Here is an 18,384-nt window from a genome sequence, read left to right as displayed (position 1 = left end):
CAGCGCCCAGCTGGGGGGCGGGGCTTCCTTCAGGGGCGGGGCTTCCGTCGGGGCGGGGCGGGGCTGCCTGGGGGTGGGACTCGGGTCTCCGTGGCGGGTAGCGAGCCATCGGCTTAGGTCTGAGGAGGTGATGGCGGCACGCGTGTGGAAGCTACTGACCACACTGCTGGCCGTCGCCGCCGCCGCCGCCTCCCGAGCCCATGCCGAATCCGAGGCGGAGTGGGACATGTTGGCGCCGGATCTGCTCTTCGCCGAGGGGGCCGCGGCCTACGCGCGCGGGGACTGGCCCGGGGTGGTGCTGAGCATGGAGCGGGCGCTGCGCTCGCGGGCCGCCCTGCGCGCCCTCCGCCTGCGCTGCCGCACCCGGTGCGCCGCCGACTTCCCGTGGGAGCTGGACTCCGAGTCGCCCCCGAGCCTGACCCAGGCCTCGGGCGCTGCCCTGCACGACCTGCGCTTCTTCGGGCGCCTGCTGCGCCGCGCTGCCTGCCTGCGCCGCTGCCTGGGGCCGCCGGGCGCCCACTCGCTCAGCGAAGAGCTGGAGCTGGAGTTCCACAAGCGGAGTCCCTACAACTACCTGCAGGTCGCCTACTTCAAGGTGCAGACCTGTCCGCTGGCGGGGGTCCTTCTGGGGGCTAAGTGGAAGTGGAAGGCGACCCGGGGGGGGACTTGACGGGAGAAGGAGGGGAGCGGGGAGTATCCGCAGAGACGGAAGGAGGTCTCGGCCTGGGAACTCTCCTCAGACCCAGGGAGGGCAAGGACCCTGCTGGGAGACCTGCCTGGCCCGCTTCGCATCATCAGATGGCAGCCCCAGAGGTCTAGCCTAGGATTAGGGCACCCATCAACCAAAACTTGGCCCCGTGTTTCTCCGACAGGCTTCCCAAAGGGAACTAAAGTGGCAGCTTGGGTTTCTCCTCCTGATTTCATTGTAGTTGTCCGAGTGAGAAGCCCGGACCTTTTTGCAACTGTCTTCCTTCCGGTTCGCTTTTCAGTGATGCTTTTCCTGCTGCCCGAGTACCACAGCTTTCTCTCAAGACCTGAGGTTGCCACGTCGCCAGTAGGGGCTGTCTGGCCCCGCCCTGTGGGGGACCCTCTGGCTAGCTGTCAGGTTTCCAAAGAAATGAGTGGTAGTTTTAGGAGTTCCAGAGTGCCTTACTCCAAGTATACAAGGATGTGGAGCGCTCCTGGCTTGCTTGATGATGGTGGTGGTGATGATGATGATGATAGCCAGCACATGCTTTCAGCACTATTTTAAACACTTTGCGTTTAATTCATTTGCCCAGATCCTGGCAATATCCTGTAAGGTAGGGACTACTTATTAGCCCTATTTTATTGGGTGGAAAAAGAAGGGGCTGTGCTTCCTATCTGTTATGTCCATAGTTTGATAGACTTTCAATTCAACCTAAAGAGAGACTTAGAAAACCTTTGGAACCCCAGATTCCCACCTCTCCACAAAAATTTTGTGTGCACAGTTCTGCTCCATTCCTCCTAGTTACTCAGGAGAGCACTGGGTTTGAAACCAAAACAGTTGTGCTATCTTTAGTCATGTCACTTAGCACTTTTTAAAAGTCTTTGACAAACATTTATTGAATACCAGTTCTTGTGCAAGTAACTAAAATGCTTGACTTTATGGTGTTTTTTTTTGTTTGTCTTGCGTTGCTGTTAAGAATCACTATAGCCGAAACCGGTTTGGCTCAGTGGATAGAGCGTCAGCCTGCGGACTGAAAGGTCCCAGGTTCGATTCGGGTCAAGGACATGTACGTTGGTTGCGGGCACATCCCCAGTAGGGGGTGTGCAAGAGGCAGCTACTTGATGATTCTCTCATTGATGTTTCTAGCTCTCTATCCCTCTCTCTTCCTCTCTGTAAAAAATCAATAAAATATACATTTTTTAAAAATCACTATAATGAGGGTTACTAAAATGATATGTATGTAGGGCTGTGGAAGCACAGAGGATGGAGATCTAGCTTTGTCTCAGAGAAATTAGAGAGACTTGAAAAAAAGAGGTGACATTTGAAGCTGATTCTGGATTTTGCTAGAGGAGAGCAGCCTCTTCCAGGTAGAGGGAGGCCAACTGGGAAGAGAATTCTGTAGGCTTCAGGGAGCCAGCACCAGAATGCGTTTTAGAATGCCAACCCTGGAAGCCATGTGGAATAAGTCTTGGGAGAAGGAGAAAGTGGTGGCAGGATGAACCATTCGGAGATGAGGGCAGTTGTTCACGTGAGAAGGAAACTGAAGGGCTGGGGGTGGAGTGAGGAGATGGGGGAGAACAGAGAAAGCAGGAGCAATGCTGAAAGATGGAGAGAGAATAAATCCATAAAAGGAATGGACTTAAGAGAATTTATGATTTTTTTAATGAATTTTATTGATTTTTTACAGAGAGGAAGGGAGAGGGATAGAGAGTTAGAAACATCGATGTGAGATTTTCTTGAGCTCAGTCAGTACCTCTAACTACATTATTTGGGCAGTCAGTCTCCTATAGCGTTCCTTCTACAATATGACCTTTGTTTTAAAATAGAATGTTTACACTGTGGAAGCATTACCTCCGTAATTTGGGGATCCCTTAATCCCGATTTGGGAAATAACTAAAAATCTGCCCAGGGCCCTGTGCTTCTAATCTCTGGTGTGTAGTTCCTGCCATAGGTGTTTTCTGGGGCGGACAGGGGCGAGGGCACACGGAATGGAAGGCTCAGGAAGGCTGAGATTTCCTGTTTACTGTGGACTGCACACGTGGACACAGACCTTCAGGGCTTGGATGTGAGAAACATGTTCTTGTGCTTCATTCTTAGATAAACAAGTTGGAGAAAGCCGTAGCAGCAGCGCACACCTTCTTCGTGGGCAATCCTGAGCACATGGAGATGCGGCAGAACCTGGACTATTACCAGACCATGTCGGGGGTGAAGGAGGCTGACTTCAAGGATCTTGAGGCCAAACCTCATATGGTGAAAACTTTGTCTCCTTTCTTTTTATTACCGGGATACTTACTAGGGTTGTTTTCTTTTTTTTCTTTTTTTCTTTTTTTTCTTTTTCTTGTTGCAAGATCCTTTTCTTTCTTTCTTTTTTTATTGTAGTATTACATATAGTAGTACATATATCTCCTTTTTTTCCCCATTGACCTTCCCCCAGCCTCCCCTACCCCTTGTCGTGCCTCATCCCATCCCCAGTGTCTGTGTCCATTGGTTGTGCTTATATGCATGCGTACAAGTCCTTTGGTTGATCTCTTTCCCCCCTTCCCCAACACTCTTGGGTTGTTTTCTGACTGCAGAAGTAATGTATGTTCGTTGTATACCATTAGAAAATTGCAGTGAAGTATAAAACAGGAACTTATCATTTATAGTACTGCCATCTTAGAAAAACCAGTAGTTGATATTTTGACCTATATTTTAAGTCTTCTGTATGTGATTTTAAAACATAATTTGATGTCATATTCTGTGTGTATTTTTCATCATCCTTTTTGAACTAACATTGTATCGTGAGCCTTTTCTCATGTCTTCAAATTTTCTTGTAAAACACAATTTTAATGGTGTATGATAGTCCATATCATGCATAGATCGTTTTAATCTACTAGTCACAATATTTTTTTATTATGAAGGTTTTGCTTTTAAAAGTAAACCGTGCACACCTAGTACATGATACAGCCATACACGGTTTTGGATTATACACCTACACACAGGTCTGGGGTTGTTTTTTTAGTGATTCTGTGACAAGTGAAAATGGCTGTTGTCCACAGGAATGGGAGCTGTGTCCCACAGACAGCAAAAGCAGAGTCTGTAATCAGCTGCCTGCCATGCCCAAGTCCCTCACTGCTGGGAAAGTTGCTGTCATCGCCACAGACCACATTCTAACACTTAAGAATTCAATTTTTGCCGAAACTGGTTTGGCTCAGTGGTAGAGCGTCGGTCTGCGGACTGAAAGGTCCCAGGTTCGATTCCGGTCAAGGGCATGTACCTTGGTTGCAGGCACAGCCCCTGTAGGGGGTGTGCAAGAGGCAACTGGTTGATGTTTCTCTCTCATCAACGTTTCTAGCTCTCTATCTCTCTCCCTTCCTCTCTGTAAAAAATCAATAAAATAAAAAAGAATTCAATTTTTTTCATTAAACTTGTATTTTGAAAACTTTAGCCCAACAGAAAAGTGAAACAAATGAACCCCCACATTTTTCATCTAGATCTAGTTAAATGCTTTTACATTTCAAATGAAGCAAGTCAAGACCCTTTCCAAAAGGGCTTCCTTATATGGCGGTCACCCTTTCCATTCATAATCTGAGATGAGTGAGAAATGAGGACCCTCATGAAGATGGGGGAGGAGAGAGAGAGGGCTGTCTGACCTGCATTTGAGTGCTGCTTCCTCCCAGTAGGACCAGTTCCGGCTGGGGGTGCGCCTCTACTCAGAGGAGCAGCCGCTGGAAGCCGTGCCCCACCTGGAGGCGGCGCTGCAGCTGTACTTTGTGGCGGAGGAGGAGTGCCGGGCCCTCTGCGAAGGACCCTACGACTATGACGGCTACAACTACCTGGAGTACAACGCCGACCTCTTCCAGGCCATCACAGGTGCGCTGCCCAGAGCCCAGCCTCCACCCCACCCCAGCCCCAAGGACGTCGTGCTGATAACACAGCATCTTCACTCTCATTTCTAAATCTCTTAAAGCTGGCAATCTGACTGACAGTTGCTTCCATTTGAATTCGTTCATCTTAACGGGCATTTGAAACCTGAAGATTGACCTTATTCCCCCTCTTTGGTTCTTTCCAGATCATTACATCCAGGTCCTCAGCTGCAAGCAGAACTGTGTCACGGAGCTGGCTTCCCACCCAAGTCGAGAGAAGCCCTTCGAAGACTTCCTCCCGTCACATTATAATTATCTGCAGTTTGCCTACTATAACAGTAAGGCCGGCTTTCCTCTTCGCTGCTTTTAAATCAGAAGCCAAAAGCAAGGCAGGCAGGGCTTGTGTCTGCTGTGCTTCACCTCATTTGGCTTCTCTCTGTGGCTCTGGAAGACACCCTGCCAGGTGATCCCTGGGTGCTTTGTCACAAGCCACAGCCAAGGAAGCCCATACCACCTGGGAGGGAGGCTCTAGGACTCCCTCTCATCCCTCCTAGGACATTTATCATCTAATTTTGCAACTGAACTGTTACAGCATGGCTAGGACAACCAGCTCATAGGACATTTCTCAGCCCTCCCCCTTGTATAACACTGATGCTGTGGGGCAGGTGTGTGATCGTGTGTGTGTGTGTGTGTGTGTGTGTGTGTGTGTCTATCAATATTATCCAGAGAAACAAATCGGCAGATCTTTACTGAGTTCCTACTATATGCTAAGCATTATAGCATATTCATGAGTATGTGATGTTTATACAATAGTTCAACTATAAATAACCCATACCAACAAAGAGGCAATATGCTATTATAATGCTCCCCTCTCTTCTGAAAAGGGAAAAGAAGGTAGGAAGACAGGAATAGTCCTGGAATTGGTCTAATTTGGGGGCCAGCATTTGAATTACTTGTGAATTTTTTTAAAATGTGGACACTGTATCCTAGCAGAGTGGCGCAGCGGAAGCGTGCTGGGCCCATAAAATGTGGACACTGAGGATTCAAATTCTTTTGTTTCAATATTATTCTTCTGTGTCTCCCCCCAAATCTGTGCTAAGAATGAACACTGGCGGTTCCTGACGCCCAGAATCAGGCCTTTCTCAGCCACTTTTCTCTCCCTTCGCAGTTGGGAATCATACTCAGGCTATTGAATGTGCAAAGACCTACCTCCTCTTCTTCCCCAACGATGAGGTGATGAACCAGAACCTGGCCTACTATACCGCCATGCTTGGAGAAGAGCAAGCCAGGTCCATTGGCCCCCGAGAGGTGAGGAACGTTCCAGCTGAACCCAGACCAGAGGGCAGAGCAGGGTGGAGGAGGGGAGCTGGCACTGATTTTGTGCGGGGGGACAGGGGGCCTGGGTGGCTGGGAGTCCATTGAGCGCTTGTCACTGAGAGAATAAAGGAGTAGAGAAAGCATGGAGAAGCTGCTGGAGCCCTAACCAGCATAATAAATTAGCATGATCGGGGCCCAGAGGCATGTTCTCTGAGTTGGCAAAGAAAAGCAGAAGTGCCAAGCAGCACGCCTTTCCCCTATTTGGCACCCCTACTTTGAGATTTGATACCACTTGGCTAAGATTTGTCATTTTTAACATCATGCTCTTTTTTTCACTCACAAGCTTTCTGTCTCCAGTTTCCTCCCTATCCCTTCTTTCTGCCATTGTCTGATCTCTCCCTCTTTCAACATTATTTTCTTTTCTTTTTTTTTAAATATATTTTATTGATTTTTTACAGAGAGGAGGAGAGAGAGATAGAGAGCTAGAAACGTCGATGAGAGAGAAACATCGACCAGCTGCCTCCTGCACACCCCCTACTGGGGATGTGCCCGCAACCCAGGTACATGCCCTTGACCGGAATCGAACCCGGGACCCTTCAGTCCGCAGACCGACGCTCTACCACTGAGCCAAACCAGTTTTGGCTCAACATTATTTTCCATCTCCCTCCAAAACAAGGAGAAAAATCTGTGTAATGCAGTGACCAAAATGAAATGCCCTGAAATGTTAGCAATGGTTATTTCTGGATAGTGAGATTATGGGTGATTTTTTTATTTTGCTTATTTTGTCTTCTAAATTCCCTGCAGTGAATGGGTATTATATTTATAATTCAAAACACGAAAAATTTGCTGTTTTTAAATTACTGAATTTGATACTATAAACCTTGATATTTATGTATATGCCTTGCAGAGAATCTGGACCCTTTCCTTCCTAAACCCAGAGCAATGAGATGGTTAGGTTTTTTGTTGTTTTTTTTTAAATATACTTTGATTGATTTCAGAGAGGAAGGAAGAGGGAGAGACAGATTGAAACATCAATGACGAGAGAGAATCATTGATTGGCTGCTTCTTGCACACCCCCCACTGGGGATCGAGCTCCTAACCCAGGCATGTGCCCTTGACAGGAATTGAACCTGGAACCCTTCAGTCCGCAGGCCGATGCTCTATCCACTGAGCCAAACTAGCGAGGGCCAATGAGGTGGATTTGAAGTCACTAGTCTGTACTCAAATCCTCCCTTCTCCACTTACTAGCCACGTCATCTTCAGTATATCATGGAGATCATAGGCACTCTGCATTGCCCTCTGCGTCTGTTTCTCCCTCTATAAAATGGGATTATGGCTCTTCTCTGTCTTCAGCACAGAATGAGTATGAGATAGTGAGCTGACAAGTGTGTACCAAGTATTGTGTGGACGGGTAGCATCGCGGGGATCTTGTGCTGGAACACAGGTAGCACGTGGCCAGTTTCTTCACCTCCAAACTCAGCCACCTCCTGAAACGGGTGTCTTATCACCGTGGCTTTCAATCACCTGTGTCCTGCTGCCTCTCCCATCCCGTCTACAGTGTGTGTAAAAACGGCTATAACTTTGTACCAGTTTTTCACTTTGTCAAAAAAGAGTAAATAGCTACAGTTACTCTAGAGGCCACTCAGTTATTTATACAGCCCATGTATTGGAGAAATACAGGGGGGGAGAAAGCAGGCACATGCCTGCACTGCTGGTGGGACTGTAAATGGGACTGTTCATTTAGCCGGCAGTGGGACTGCAGAGATTCACCGTGCAGCTGTACTGAACAGGCATGCACAGCTAAGTATGCACAGGTGTGCACCAGAAGGAAGCAGGCTCACTGCCATCCATTTGGAGACTGATTAAATTATGATACATCATTCAGTGGCCTACAAGACTATTGTATTGCATGAGCAGATAGCTGTTCACCAATATAAAATTGTCTCCATGATATGATTTTAAGTAAAGAAAAAAAAATTAAATATCTAAAATAAATAAATATATTAAATCCTGTTTGTTTTTTTAAAATACATACATATATATATATATATGTATATATATATATATGCTTTAAATTTTAAATTGTAATCTTTCTGATAAAAAACTATTCAGCGGGATTACCCCTGAGGCATGGGCCCACAGGTTAAGGGTGGGAGGGAGACTGAGGTTTCTTCTCCTGGTTGTTGATACTCTGTGGATTTCTTTTAGTTATAAATGTATTGTTCTCAGGTCTTTTTCAGTGCCATCCAAAACACACCTTAGGGCATTGATGGTACCGAAAGTCATGTTACCCAAAGTTTGTAGAACTCTAGTGTATATATAATAGTGATAGTGAGAGCAAGCTCTAGTGGAAGCAGGGAGGAAAAGCAGTCATCTGGAGGGCAGGGAGTGCTTCACAAAAGTGCTGTTGACATTTGGTTTAAAAAAAAACTCAGTCAGTGAGCCCTGGCTGGTTTGGCTCAGTGGATAGAGCGTCAGCCTGCAGACTGAAGGGTCCTGGGTTCAATTCTAGTAAAGGGCACATGCTGGGATTTCAGGCTCAATCCCCAGTAGGGAGCATGAAGGAGGCAGCAGATCAATGATTCTCTCATCATTGATGTTTCTATCTCTCTCTCCTCCCTTCCTCTATGAAATAAAACAATACATATTTTAAAAATAATAATAATAGCCGAAACTGGTTTGGCTCAGTGGATAGAGCGTCAGCCTGCGGACTGAAAGGTCCCAGGTTCGATTCCGGTCAAGGGCATGTACCTTGGTTGCGGGCACATTCCCAGTAGGGGGTGTGCAAGAGGTGGCTGATTGATGTTTCTCTCTCATGGATGTTTCTAACTGTCCCTCTCTCTTTCTCTCTGTAAAAAAATCAATAAAATATATTTTTTAAAATAAATAATAATAATAATAATAATAATAATAATAATAAAAAACTCACTCAGTGAACTCTGGCTGGTTTGGCTCAGTGGATAAAGCGTCAGCCTGCTGACTGAAAGGTCCGGGTTCGATTCCAGTCAAGGGCACATGTCTGGGTTTCAGGTTCAATCCCCAGTAGGGGGCGTGCAGGAGGAAGCCAATCAATGATTCTCATCATTGATGTTTCTATCTTTCCCTCTCCCTTCCTCTCTGAAATCAATAAATAAATAAATATATATATATATATATATATATATTTAAAAACAGTAAGTGAACGAGGCAGGAAAGGTCCTTTCAGACAGAAAACAGCATGTGCAAACAACATGGATAATTGTCCCGTATTAATGAAAGGTGGTAATGGAGAATTACCAGAGATGAGGCCCGGGAAGGTCAGATTTTAAGGCGTCTTAAGTGCCCGACCAGGACCTTGGACTCTGTTCCATGAGATAGTGGTTTTAAGCAGTAGCCTGACAGGATGTGACGGTGAATGACTCAGAATGGGAAGGTACTGGAAGCAGGAGACCAGCTGGAAGCTATTGTGGGGGTGCAGAGGGGAGTCAAGAGGCCTGAGTGAGTGGCTACCAGAGGGGAACTGACTAGGTGGCAGAATGTGGGGGGTGTCTTCACTCCTCCCTCCTCTTCCTATCTAATTAGGCAGCAAGTTCCTGCTTGGGAGACACACCACGGTGCTGTCCACCTAACTCAGGGACACACGGATGCTGTCCTCTGCCGGGACGCCAGCCGGGGAGCTCATGTTTCCTCTGGTCACTGGGAGAAGGAAGTGGATGATGTGGTAGTAACAGCCTTCCCGTTCTGGTGGTTGTGGCGCTCGCTATTGAAAATCGCCACCTTTCAAATGCGTGTGGCATCTTATAGCTTACAAAATTCTTTCACGGCTTTTATTTCCTTTGATTCTCTCACTCATTGAGGGTGGGATCACCAGCCTACCCTGGAAAAAAAAAAAATACCAAGGTTCTTCCTAGCTTTGGAACCCTGAGATCTCCAATAGAAATAGTCCTTCTCTGCCCATCCCCTCCCTCAGGGAGAGGGTCACCTTGCAGTTGTCCTCTTTGGCCACTAGATGGTGATCATCTGGACTTGAGGTGGCACTTTTTTTTTTTTTTTTTTTTTTTTTTCCTTTATGGCCATATTAGTGAGTCTGGAGTAGAGAGGGAACAAAGCTCATTTGGTCAAACTACCATTTTTAACTAGAACGCCCCTTCTGGGAAGAAGGTGATGAGCATTTGTTGAGCCAAGCACTGTGCTGGGTGCCTTCCACCCATCATCTCAATCATCACCGCCAGCCTGTGAGGTAGGCGCTGTTCTTTCCCTTTGAGAGATGAGGACATGTCGGCACCAAGAGGTGAGTTAACTTGCACAGTGGCGAATGGCTGGTAGTGCTGACCGAAACCTGTCTCCTTGTTTTATCCCAGTGCTGGCCCAGTTCCTGACACAGGGACTGGTGTGGAATGAATACATGGTGGAAGGGGGATCTGCTCCCCAGCAGCCTCCTAACTATTGGGAGGGTTAGATGAGATAATATATCTAGCTGGTATCTAGCACTTGATAAAGGAAGCCAATCACTTACATTCTGCAGGAGGAAATTCCCGTCTTCCTCTTGGGTAAATATAGTAGTAGATGGTATAGGACTCATTGACACCGTTAACATTTTCCTTACTGCCCTCATCTTTTATCTCAGCTGACGATGTCTTCTTTTTCTTTTCCTTCCTTCCGCTGCTTGGAGACTAGCAGGGCACCTAGGGTAAGATGTGACCCAGAAGGTACTTAGTCTCCCTGCCCTGGGTAAGCCCTACTGTGCGCACTTGTGGGAGGGCCAGATGCCAGACCCGCTGCCCTTGCTGCAGCTGCCCATCTCCAGGGAGGGGCATGGTCTGTCCCGAGTCTGAGGGGAGGCAGTGGTGTAATGAAAAGCACCTGGGCTTTAGGATTGGAAAGACCAAGGTTTGAAGGCAGGTCCCTTCTCTCCCATTCCCTAGAGTGTCCCCTAAAATAAAAGTCTCCTATCCCCCTGCTTCTCAGAGTCTTCATCCGTAGAATGAGGATAGTATTGTAGTATCGATACTACTGTCCTCATTCTACAGATGAAGACTGTGCTATAAGGATGCAGGGAGTAACAATCAAGTTACTCACTTCCTGAGGTTTCCTTTCTGAGCATTACGCTGCAGAAATCAAAAGGAACTCTCCTTTGAGAAGCATTTTCACATCTCCAGAGAATCATCAGATTTTCTGTCTTGGAGATTAATGGGGATTTCGGGGGAAGAAGGGGACTTTTGCCCTTCAAGGGAAGCCTGGTTATGCCGCCCTCAGAGGTTCTTCCTGAGCCGGGCAGGAGGAGCCTGTGAGCACAGCAGTGAGACTTGGTCGCAGACCAGGGAACTGACACGCTAGTGATGGAGAGGAGCCTCGGTTCACCGTGGGAGTGACGTGTAGAAAGCCCGGGGCACACCGAGCGCTAACGCACAGGGCCAAGTTCCAGAACTTTCCTGTACTTTGTTCCTCAGAGCGCCCAGGAGTACCGACAGCGAAGCCTGCTGGAGAAAGAACTGCTTTTCTTTGCTTATGATGTGTTTGGAATTCCCTTTGTTGATCCGGTGAGCCAGGGCACAGGAGCTGGGGGGATGCGGGAGTGTGAGGGAGGGAAGGGAGGGGGGTAAGTGGTGTGCTGTGTGACTCCAGGGAGTGGGCCAGACATGGGATCTTTTTTTTTTTTTTTTTTTTTTTTTAAATATATTTTATTGATTTTGTACAGAGAGGAAGGGAGAGATAGAGAGTTAGAAACATCGATGAGAGAGAGTCATCGATCAGCTGCCTCTTGCACACCCCCCACCGGGGATATGCCCGCAACCAAGGTACATGCCCTTGACCGGAATCGAACCCGGGACCTTTCAGTCCCCAAGCCGACGCTCTATCCATTGAGCCAAACCGGTCCCGGCAAGACATGGGATCTTGAAACCCATGGAAGAGAGACAGAAAACGACAAAGGGGAATTCTGGGCAGCTAGCCAGAGGCGACTAGAGTTCATAGACCTCTCCCTTCATCTTCTGAGACCACAAAGGTGATAAGGAGGCTTCTCCTGTAGACCCTGTTCTGTGCATCAAGACCTGGAAGCTTAAGTAGGTCACCCTGCACTGTTCATTTTTCCTGACCTGCCTTAGGACTCGTGGACTCCAGAAGAGGTGATTCCCAAGAGATTACAAGAGAAACAGAAGTGAGGACCTTGAAGAACTGCATGCTTGGATCGGTCTGATGAAGCACTGAGGCTTCTGAGCCCAGGCAGATGTGAACTCCCGGCAAGGGGTGGGCAGGTCCAATCTGGGAAGTTGAGGTGGGAGCCGGGGCCAGACCCAGAATCCAGTCCTCAGAGCAGCTGTGCTCACAGGTCAGAACGGGAAACAGCCGCCCGCATCTCCCAGGAGATTGGAAACCTGATGAAGGAGATTGAGACGCTTGTGGAAGAGAAGACCAAGGAGTCGCTGGATGTGAGCAGGCTGACCCGGGAAGGTGAGAGCACAGAGCTCAGGGCCCTGCGGCTGTCGGGGCGGCAGCAAGGCAGCTGCCCCGCACTAGCGGGATGTGCCCCTGATGTGCCAAGCTCACGGTGAGCCAGCCTCAGGAGCTAAGCCGTCGTGGGCCAGGCCTCACCTTGCCTCGTGTCCCTCCTAACGCGCCCACAGGACTTCCATCTGGGAAGGGCACTGAGAATTGGCTTTTGTGAAAGAAATTAGACTCTTGTCACAGTGACACTAGTTTAATAAGTATTCATAGGGCAAACTTACCCTGTTTCACTAATTCTAATCTGTTTTCTCCCACAGTCCTCCATGCATCCTGTCACCAAGCCTCAGAAGCTGCAGGTGTCCTCTGGTTCTCCCCTCCTTCCCCCCAGGCCTTCCCCTCCAGCCTCCAGGAAGGCCTTCCCCTGACTCTTCTGTTTCTCCTCTCAGCCCAGCCTGTTTCTCTCCCCACTGCCGCAGGCTGCTTCAGGCCCAGCGCCGCCTGTCTGCCCTCGTCTGCCCTCTTCCTGTCTGTCCTTGCCTTTTCCACACCAGGCTCAGCTCAGTCTTCCAAACACAGGGAGTCTGACCTTTAACCATATGTTCTTCTCCCCTCCCATCAGGACCGCTCCTGTTCCTGGAGCCTCTCTTTGCCCTCAAATCTTTGTTCATGCCCATCCTACTAAGTTACTTCCTCTCGTCTCTGCCTGTGAGGCGTCTCAGGTACACCCTGCAAAGCTTCCCCTCCCCCGGGGAATTGGGGCCCCCTCCCTCTTTCTGTTGGAATTCTTTGTATTTCCACAAGGTCTGTCTTATGCTGGTTATTTGTGTAATTGTTGAAATAGGCTGTCTTCAGGAGTGAACCCCTTGCCTTGCCTAGCACGCTGTGGTCTCAGTAAATAGATGGAGTTGGATTGAGTCTCTAGTCTGTTCCCGGCACAGAGAGACTCCTGAGAAATAGGAGAAGCATTGGCCTTTGCTCTACGAAAAGTGATTAATTTAACAAGAATGTGAGAAGAATGTGTCCGGATTTCCTTTGTTTTCTAAGTGCTTTCAGTGGTATTTGTCTTGCTTCTCTTCACTCCCCAGGAGGTGGGTTGGGCAGATTGTAAGATCCTCATCCTATATAATAAAAGTCTAATATGCAAATTGACCCTAAAGGCAGAATGACTGGGAACGTCTGGTCACTATGGTGCACACTGACCACCAGGGGGCTGATACTCAATGCAGGAGCTGCCCCCTGGTGTTCAGTGCACTCCCACAGGGGAGGCTCCACTCAGCCACAACCGGGCTAACAGCACGAGCACAGCAGCAGTGGCAGGAGCCTCTTCCTCCTCTTTGGCAGCACTAAGGATGTCTGACCACTGCTTAGGCCGCTGAGGGCTCCCAGGCTGTCAGAGGGATGTCTGACTGCCAGGTTAGGCCCGTTTCCCCAGGGAGCAGCCTAAGCCGCCAGGTGGACATCCCCCGAGAGGTCCGGAATGCAAGAGGGTGCAGGCTGGGCTGAGAGACCCCCACCCCCACCCCCAAGTGCACGAATTTTCTTGCACCAGGCCTTTAGTGTTAAATAAATTATGGGGATGATGATGGTAGCTAAACTTGGAGCATATATTTTGTGCCAAGCATTATGCTAAGGATTTAGTTTGTATTTTTATTTACATCAAACAGATATCACATGCGGTAGATGCCACTTTACCGATGAGAAAATTAAGACTCGAGGTTAAGTACCTTGCCAGTGTCACACAGCTCATTAATGCAGGAGTCAAACCCAGTTCTTTCTGATTCAGGAGCTCATTTCAGGGAGGTACAGGCCTAAAGAGCCAGCAGCTGGTCAGGAGTAGAGCTAGGATCAGGACTTGGATCTCCCATCTTCCAGCTCCAAGTTCTATTCTTTGGGCCACCCTACCTTTGGAAGTGACCAAATGAGAGATTTTTCTGGTGAACAGGAAACAACGGGAATTTCTGTTGACGGAAGCAGTATCCCACGGAGTCTCTGGACAGAGTGGCTGCTGGACTTAGTCTCGTCATTGCTTTGCAGGTGGCCCCCTGCTCTATGAAGGCATCCATCTCACCATGAACTCCAAAGTCCTGAACGGCTCCCAGCGGGTAGTGATGGATGGCGTGATCTCTGACGATGAGTGCCGGGAGCTGCAGAGGCTGACCAATGTGAGGGACCCGTGACCACACCTCTCCCCAGAGCCCGGCTTCCCCACTCCGGGCCCCGAGGCTGGCGCCTGAGAAGAGGTGGTCACTGCCCTGGCTGACGCCCCCTGTCTTTGGGCTTGTAGGCAGCAGCCACATCAGGCGACGGCTACCGGGGCCAAACCTCCCCACACACCCCCAACGAGAAGTTCTATGGCGTCACTGTCTTCAAAGCCCTCAAGGTAGAGGCAGTGCTCAGGGGTTCAAGAGTGAGGGGCGGGGGAGTGAGGCCAGGTTTGGGGCAGGAACTGGGGATGGTGGTAGAAAACGTTAAAGATGTCTGCCTGGCCACATTAAATTAAGCTGAGTGAGTTTTGGCTGTTAGACCAAGAGTAATAAAATGAGGCAAGCAAGATAAGACCAATATCCAAAACTGTGAGTGCTTTCTGAAGAACAGCTGTCTCAAGGGACCCGCCCTTGTGCATGACGTGCACAGGTGGTTCTTTTTTAACAGAGAGGAAGGGAGAGGAGAGGGATGGAGAGTTAGGAACATCGATGAGAGAGAATCATCGATCAGCTGCCTCCTACACATTCCCCTATTGGGGGGATGTGCCCGCCACCAAGGTACATGTCCTTGACCGGAATCGAACCCGGGACCTTTCAGTCCGCAGACCGACACTCTATCCACTGAGCCAAACCGGTCTCGGCACAGATTGTTCTTAAAGAGAAGCATGAGGGCGAGGGAAAGCGGAAGGTGTTGGAGTGCTGTGCGTGGGAAGCAGAGAGGCTGCTCCTCTGACACAGGGATGAGGAGCCCAGGGCCCCGGGTCCCTGTTGGCCCACACGGGGCGTTCAGGGCAGCTGACAGCCGGTCTCCTTGGCAGCTGGGACAGGAAGGGAAAGTGCCCCTGCAGAGCGCCCACCTGTACTACAACGTGACGGAGAAAGTGCGGCGCGTCATGGAGTCCTACTTCCGCCTGGACACCCCCCTCTACTTCTCCTACTCCCACCTGGTGTGCCGCACCGCCATCGAAGGTGGGCCTCCCGCACCCACAGCCTTCGCCGAGCACAGTCATCCCTCCGGGGCAGTCGGGCGGGCTTCCTGGAGGAGGTAGTGGTAGTCGGGTGGGATGAATAGCAAGAGTGGAACGCACAGGGTTGTTCAAGCCAGAGAGAACAGGATGTGCACAGGGGCACTGAGCACCCCGGCAGCTGGGGGAATTAAGAAAGCTGCTGTTCCGGAGAGTGAGGTTAAGGGGAAGCAATCAGATCAGGCTGGTGAGGTCCTCAGATGCCAAATTACGGGGAACTACAGGAGTTTGGTTAGGCCAGTGATTCTCAGTGATGGCATTGGGCACACATGTGATTCTGTCCTGACCCCGGGCTGACAGCTCAGCTGGAGACCCGCTTGTTCACTGGGTGTTCCCAAGACCCAGACCCATTTTGGGAAGCACCTTTCCCCCCACCCCCCAGAGCCAGCGGGAGAGCCGTGATACCGCCTGAGGCACTCGGCGCTAACACCTGTTCCTTGGGTCCCAGAGTCACAGGCTGAGAGGAAGGACAGTAGCCACCCGGTCCACGTGGACAACTGCATCCTGAACGCCGAGGCCCTCGTGTGCATCAAGGAGCCCCCTGCCTACACCTTCCGGGACTACAGGTGCCAGCTTGCCCCCGAGCCCCGCCCCCGGTGCCCTGCTCTTTGCCCCTCCCCCAGCAGCTACCCATGCACACAGGTTCCCAGTCCAATCCCTTGTCCCCAGGCCCTCCTGATAGGAGGCCAGACAGCAAGGGGATCTTTGCAGTGTGGTGTGATGAGGACAGGAAGGTGGGCTTGGTGCAGAAGTCCCCCCGAGAAGGGCCTGGTGGACGCTCTGGGGCGAGGAGGTCGGGGTGGGAAGGTTGGAGTCATTTGTGAGGCTTCCAAGAAGGCTCTAGAAGGCTTTCTTCCCATGGAAGGCCCGTCTAGCTGCTGGTTGAGAGCACTCGGAGATGAAGGCACTGAGCCTGTGGGTTGTCTGGGGAGCGGGAGGAGGAGGAAGTCTGTGTTGAGAATCTCTCTGCCTTTCCCAGTGCCATTCTGTACCTAAATGGAGACTTCGATGGAGGAAACTTTTATTTCACTGAACTGGATGCCAAGACCGTAACAGTGAGTGTGTCCTGGTCCCCATCCCGGAGAGACAGAAGCCCTCCGAGCGCAGGGCCGAGCGGTCACCTGGTCTTCTGGTGGCAGCGCTCCCCTCCCCCGACCAGGGGCTTTGCTGTGCTGCTCGCTCCCCTGGCCGCCTCTGCTCTTCAGCCTGGTCTTTGGGAAGCTGGGCCGAGGGCCACCCTCACATTAGACGCTCATGACCCCCTGTCCCTTCCGAAGCCAGGCCACAGCCTGTCCTGTGTTCCCTCTGTGCCCTTCAGGCCGAGGTGCAGCCCCAGTGCGGAAGGGCCGTGGGATTTTCCTCGGGCACCGAAAACCCGCACGGAGTGAAGGCCGTCACCAGGGGGCAGCGCTGTGCCATCGCCCTGTGGTTCACTTTGGACGCCAGACACAGCGAGCGGGTGAGGGCAGCTGGTGCCGCTTTGCCCCGGAAGGGCCCTGTTCTCTTCCGCCTCTCCCAGTCCCCTTGCCGGCGGCTTAGACGTGGAAGGTGCACTGTGCCATCCTGCTCACTGCCTCATCCTCCCTGGCCCTCTTCCCTGCTTGTGCGGGGCTCCAGGGAGGGGGACGATGGGGGCTGGCCCCGGCTCTCGGTTCCTCTTTGCGCACCACCTCAGCCGGCTTTGCCCGGAGAGCAGGGCCTGTTGGGAAGGAGGTGAGCTCGGAGGCCACTGAGGAGGCCGCGCCTGCGCGGCAGGGAGCGCCTGGCCCAGAGGCCTCCCTGAGCAGCAGGTCTGTCCTTGCAGGACAGGGTCCAGGCCGATGACCTGGTGAAGATGCTCTTCAGCCCAGAGGAGATGGACCTCCCCCAGGAGCAGCCCCAGGAAGCGCAGCAGGGGCCCCCCCAGGCCGCAGAGGAACCTGCCTCCGGCAGTGAGCCAGGGCCCAAGGACGAGCTCTGACCGTGCCCAGCTCCCCGTGGACTGGGGATGAGACCCGCCGAGGGAAACTGGCCCGGGGCCTGGACCGGCTGGCTGTGGGGCCACAGAGCAGTGGGCACTTACCTCTGCTGCCCAGCGAGAGGGCCCTGCTCACAGCCGCCCGCACGGTGCTACTGCTCCTGGAGTGGACATGGCAGGACGCCTGCTACCCTGGATGTGGCTGAGGCTCAGGACGCGGGCTCAGAGCCACCACGGGTGCCTGCTCGGGCAGCCGCGTGGCAGTGATACAGTATTTAAGTGTCTGTGTAGACAACCAAAGAATAAATGACTCGTGTTTTTTTACCCAGTAGTTTGTTCAGAGAACAGAAACATGCCCTCCTGCCCGAGAGGTCACCCTGGGTGAGATAGCTCTGGGCAGGCACAGGCACAGGCACAGTGGGAAGAGGCCAGGCCCAGCACCCTGCTTAGCCACTTCCTGTGCAGCTCAGGCCAGAACTTAACCTTGGGGGCCTCGGAGTTGTCGGCCTCGGTCCCCACTCTGCCCAGCGGGGGCAGTACCGGGTACGGCAGCGCCCGGTGAGCTGGAACGTGCCGGATGAACGCAGGGATTACCGTTAATCGGTCAGCGGTGAGGGCCACGCCGGCCTCAGCCCCGGACCGCAGGGCCTTGGTGCAGGACACACCCCCCAGAGACCGAGGAGAGGAACTGGAGACAGCCCCTCCGGCCCGGCCCGCCGGCCCCTCCCGGCTGGAGATGCCGCGGGCAGTGAGTTTGGGAGCCCGCGCTTGGCGCTCCCTGATTCACTCAGCCAGTGAACAGCCAGAGCCAATCAACAGCAACCTGGGCTTACAGTCCTGGGAATATGGCAGCAAACCAAGCAAGTCCCTGCCCTCTGCTTACCTTTCAGCAGGCAGGCAGGGAAGGGGTGTGTGTGTGTGTGTG

The 18,384-nt window shown here is 51.3% G+C and overlaps 1 protein-coding gene across 2 annotated transcripts; it reads left to right on the top strand.

The window, feature by feature from the left end:
* Positions 1-68: 68 nt before the first annotated feature.
* Positions 69-17,784, top strand: P3H1 (prolyl 3-hydroxylase 1). Of its 2 annotated transcripts, XM_036448188.2 has the most exons (15): positions 69-595; positions 2,786-2,938; positions 4,351-4,540; positions 4,740-4,871; positions 5,702-5,841; positions 11,280-11,369; positions 11,934-11,986; positions 12,158-12,279; positions 14,308-14,435; positions 14,558-14,653; positions 15,296-15,446; positions 15,951-16,068; positions 16,482-16,557; positions 16,821-16,961; positions 17,307-17,784. In XM_036448188.2, exons 1-15 carry the CDS (start codon positions 131-133, stop codon positions 17,460-17,462), a joined length of 2,211 nt encoding a protein of 736 aa, XP_036304081.1. In that variant the 5' UTR covers positions 69-130; the 3' UTR covers positions 17,463-17,784. The 2 variants fall into 2 exon arrangements, with proteins under 2 accessions (XP_036304081.1, XP_036304082.1); XM_036448189.2 differs by lacking the exon at positions 16,821-16,961.
* Positions 17,785-18,384: the final 600 nt, after the last annotated feature.

The sequence above is a fragment of the Pipistrellus kuhlii genome, unplaced genomic scaffold (assembly GCF_014108245.1).
Source record: "Pipistrellus kuhlii isolate mPipKuh1 unplaced genomic scaffold, mPipKuh1.p scaffold_m20_p_2, whole genome shotgun sequence".
Classification (NCBI taxonomy): Eukaryota; Metazoa; Chordata; class Mammalia; order Chiroptera; family Vespertilionidae; genus Pipistrellus; species Pipistrellus kuhlii.
This window is presented reverse-complemented; position numbering and strand designations above follow the sequence as displayed.

What these genes read in the sequence shown, in the direction of transcription:
- P3H1 (XM_036448188.2), top strand. Translation starts at nt 131, where the DNA reads ATGGCGGCACGCGTGTGGAAGCTACTGACCACACTGCTGGCCGTCGCC. An exon ending in GAATTCCCTTTGTTGATCCG is followed by an intron (nt 11,370 to 11,933) that starts GTGAGCCAGGGC and finishes GACCTGCCTTAG; the next exon opens with GACTCGTGGACTCCAGAAGA. An exon ending in GAGCAGGCTGACCCGGGAAG is followed by an intron (nt 12,280 to 14,307) that starts GTGAGAGCACAG and finishes ATTGCTTTGCAG; the next exon opens with GTGGCCCCCTGCTCTATGAA.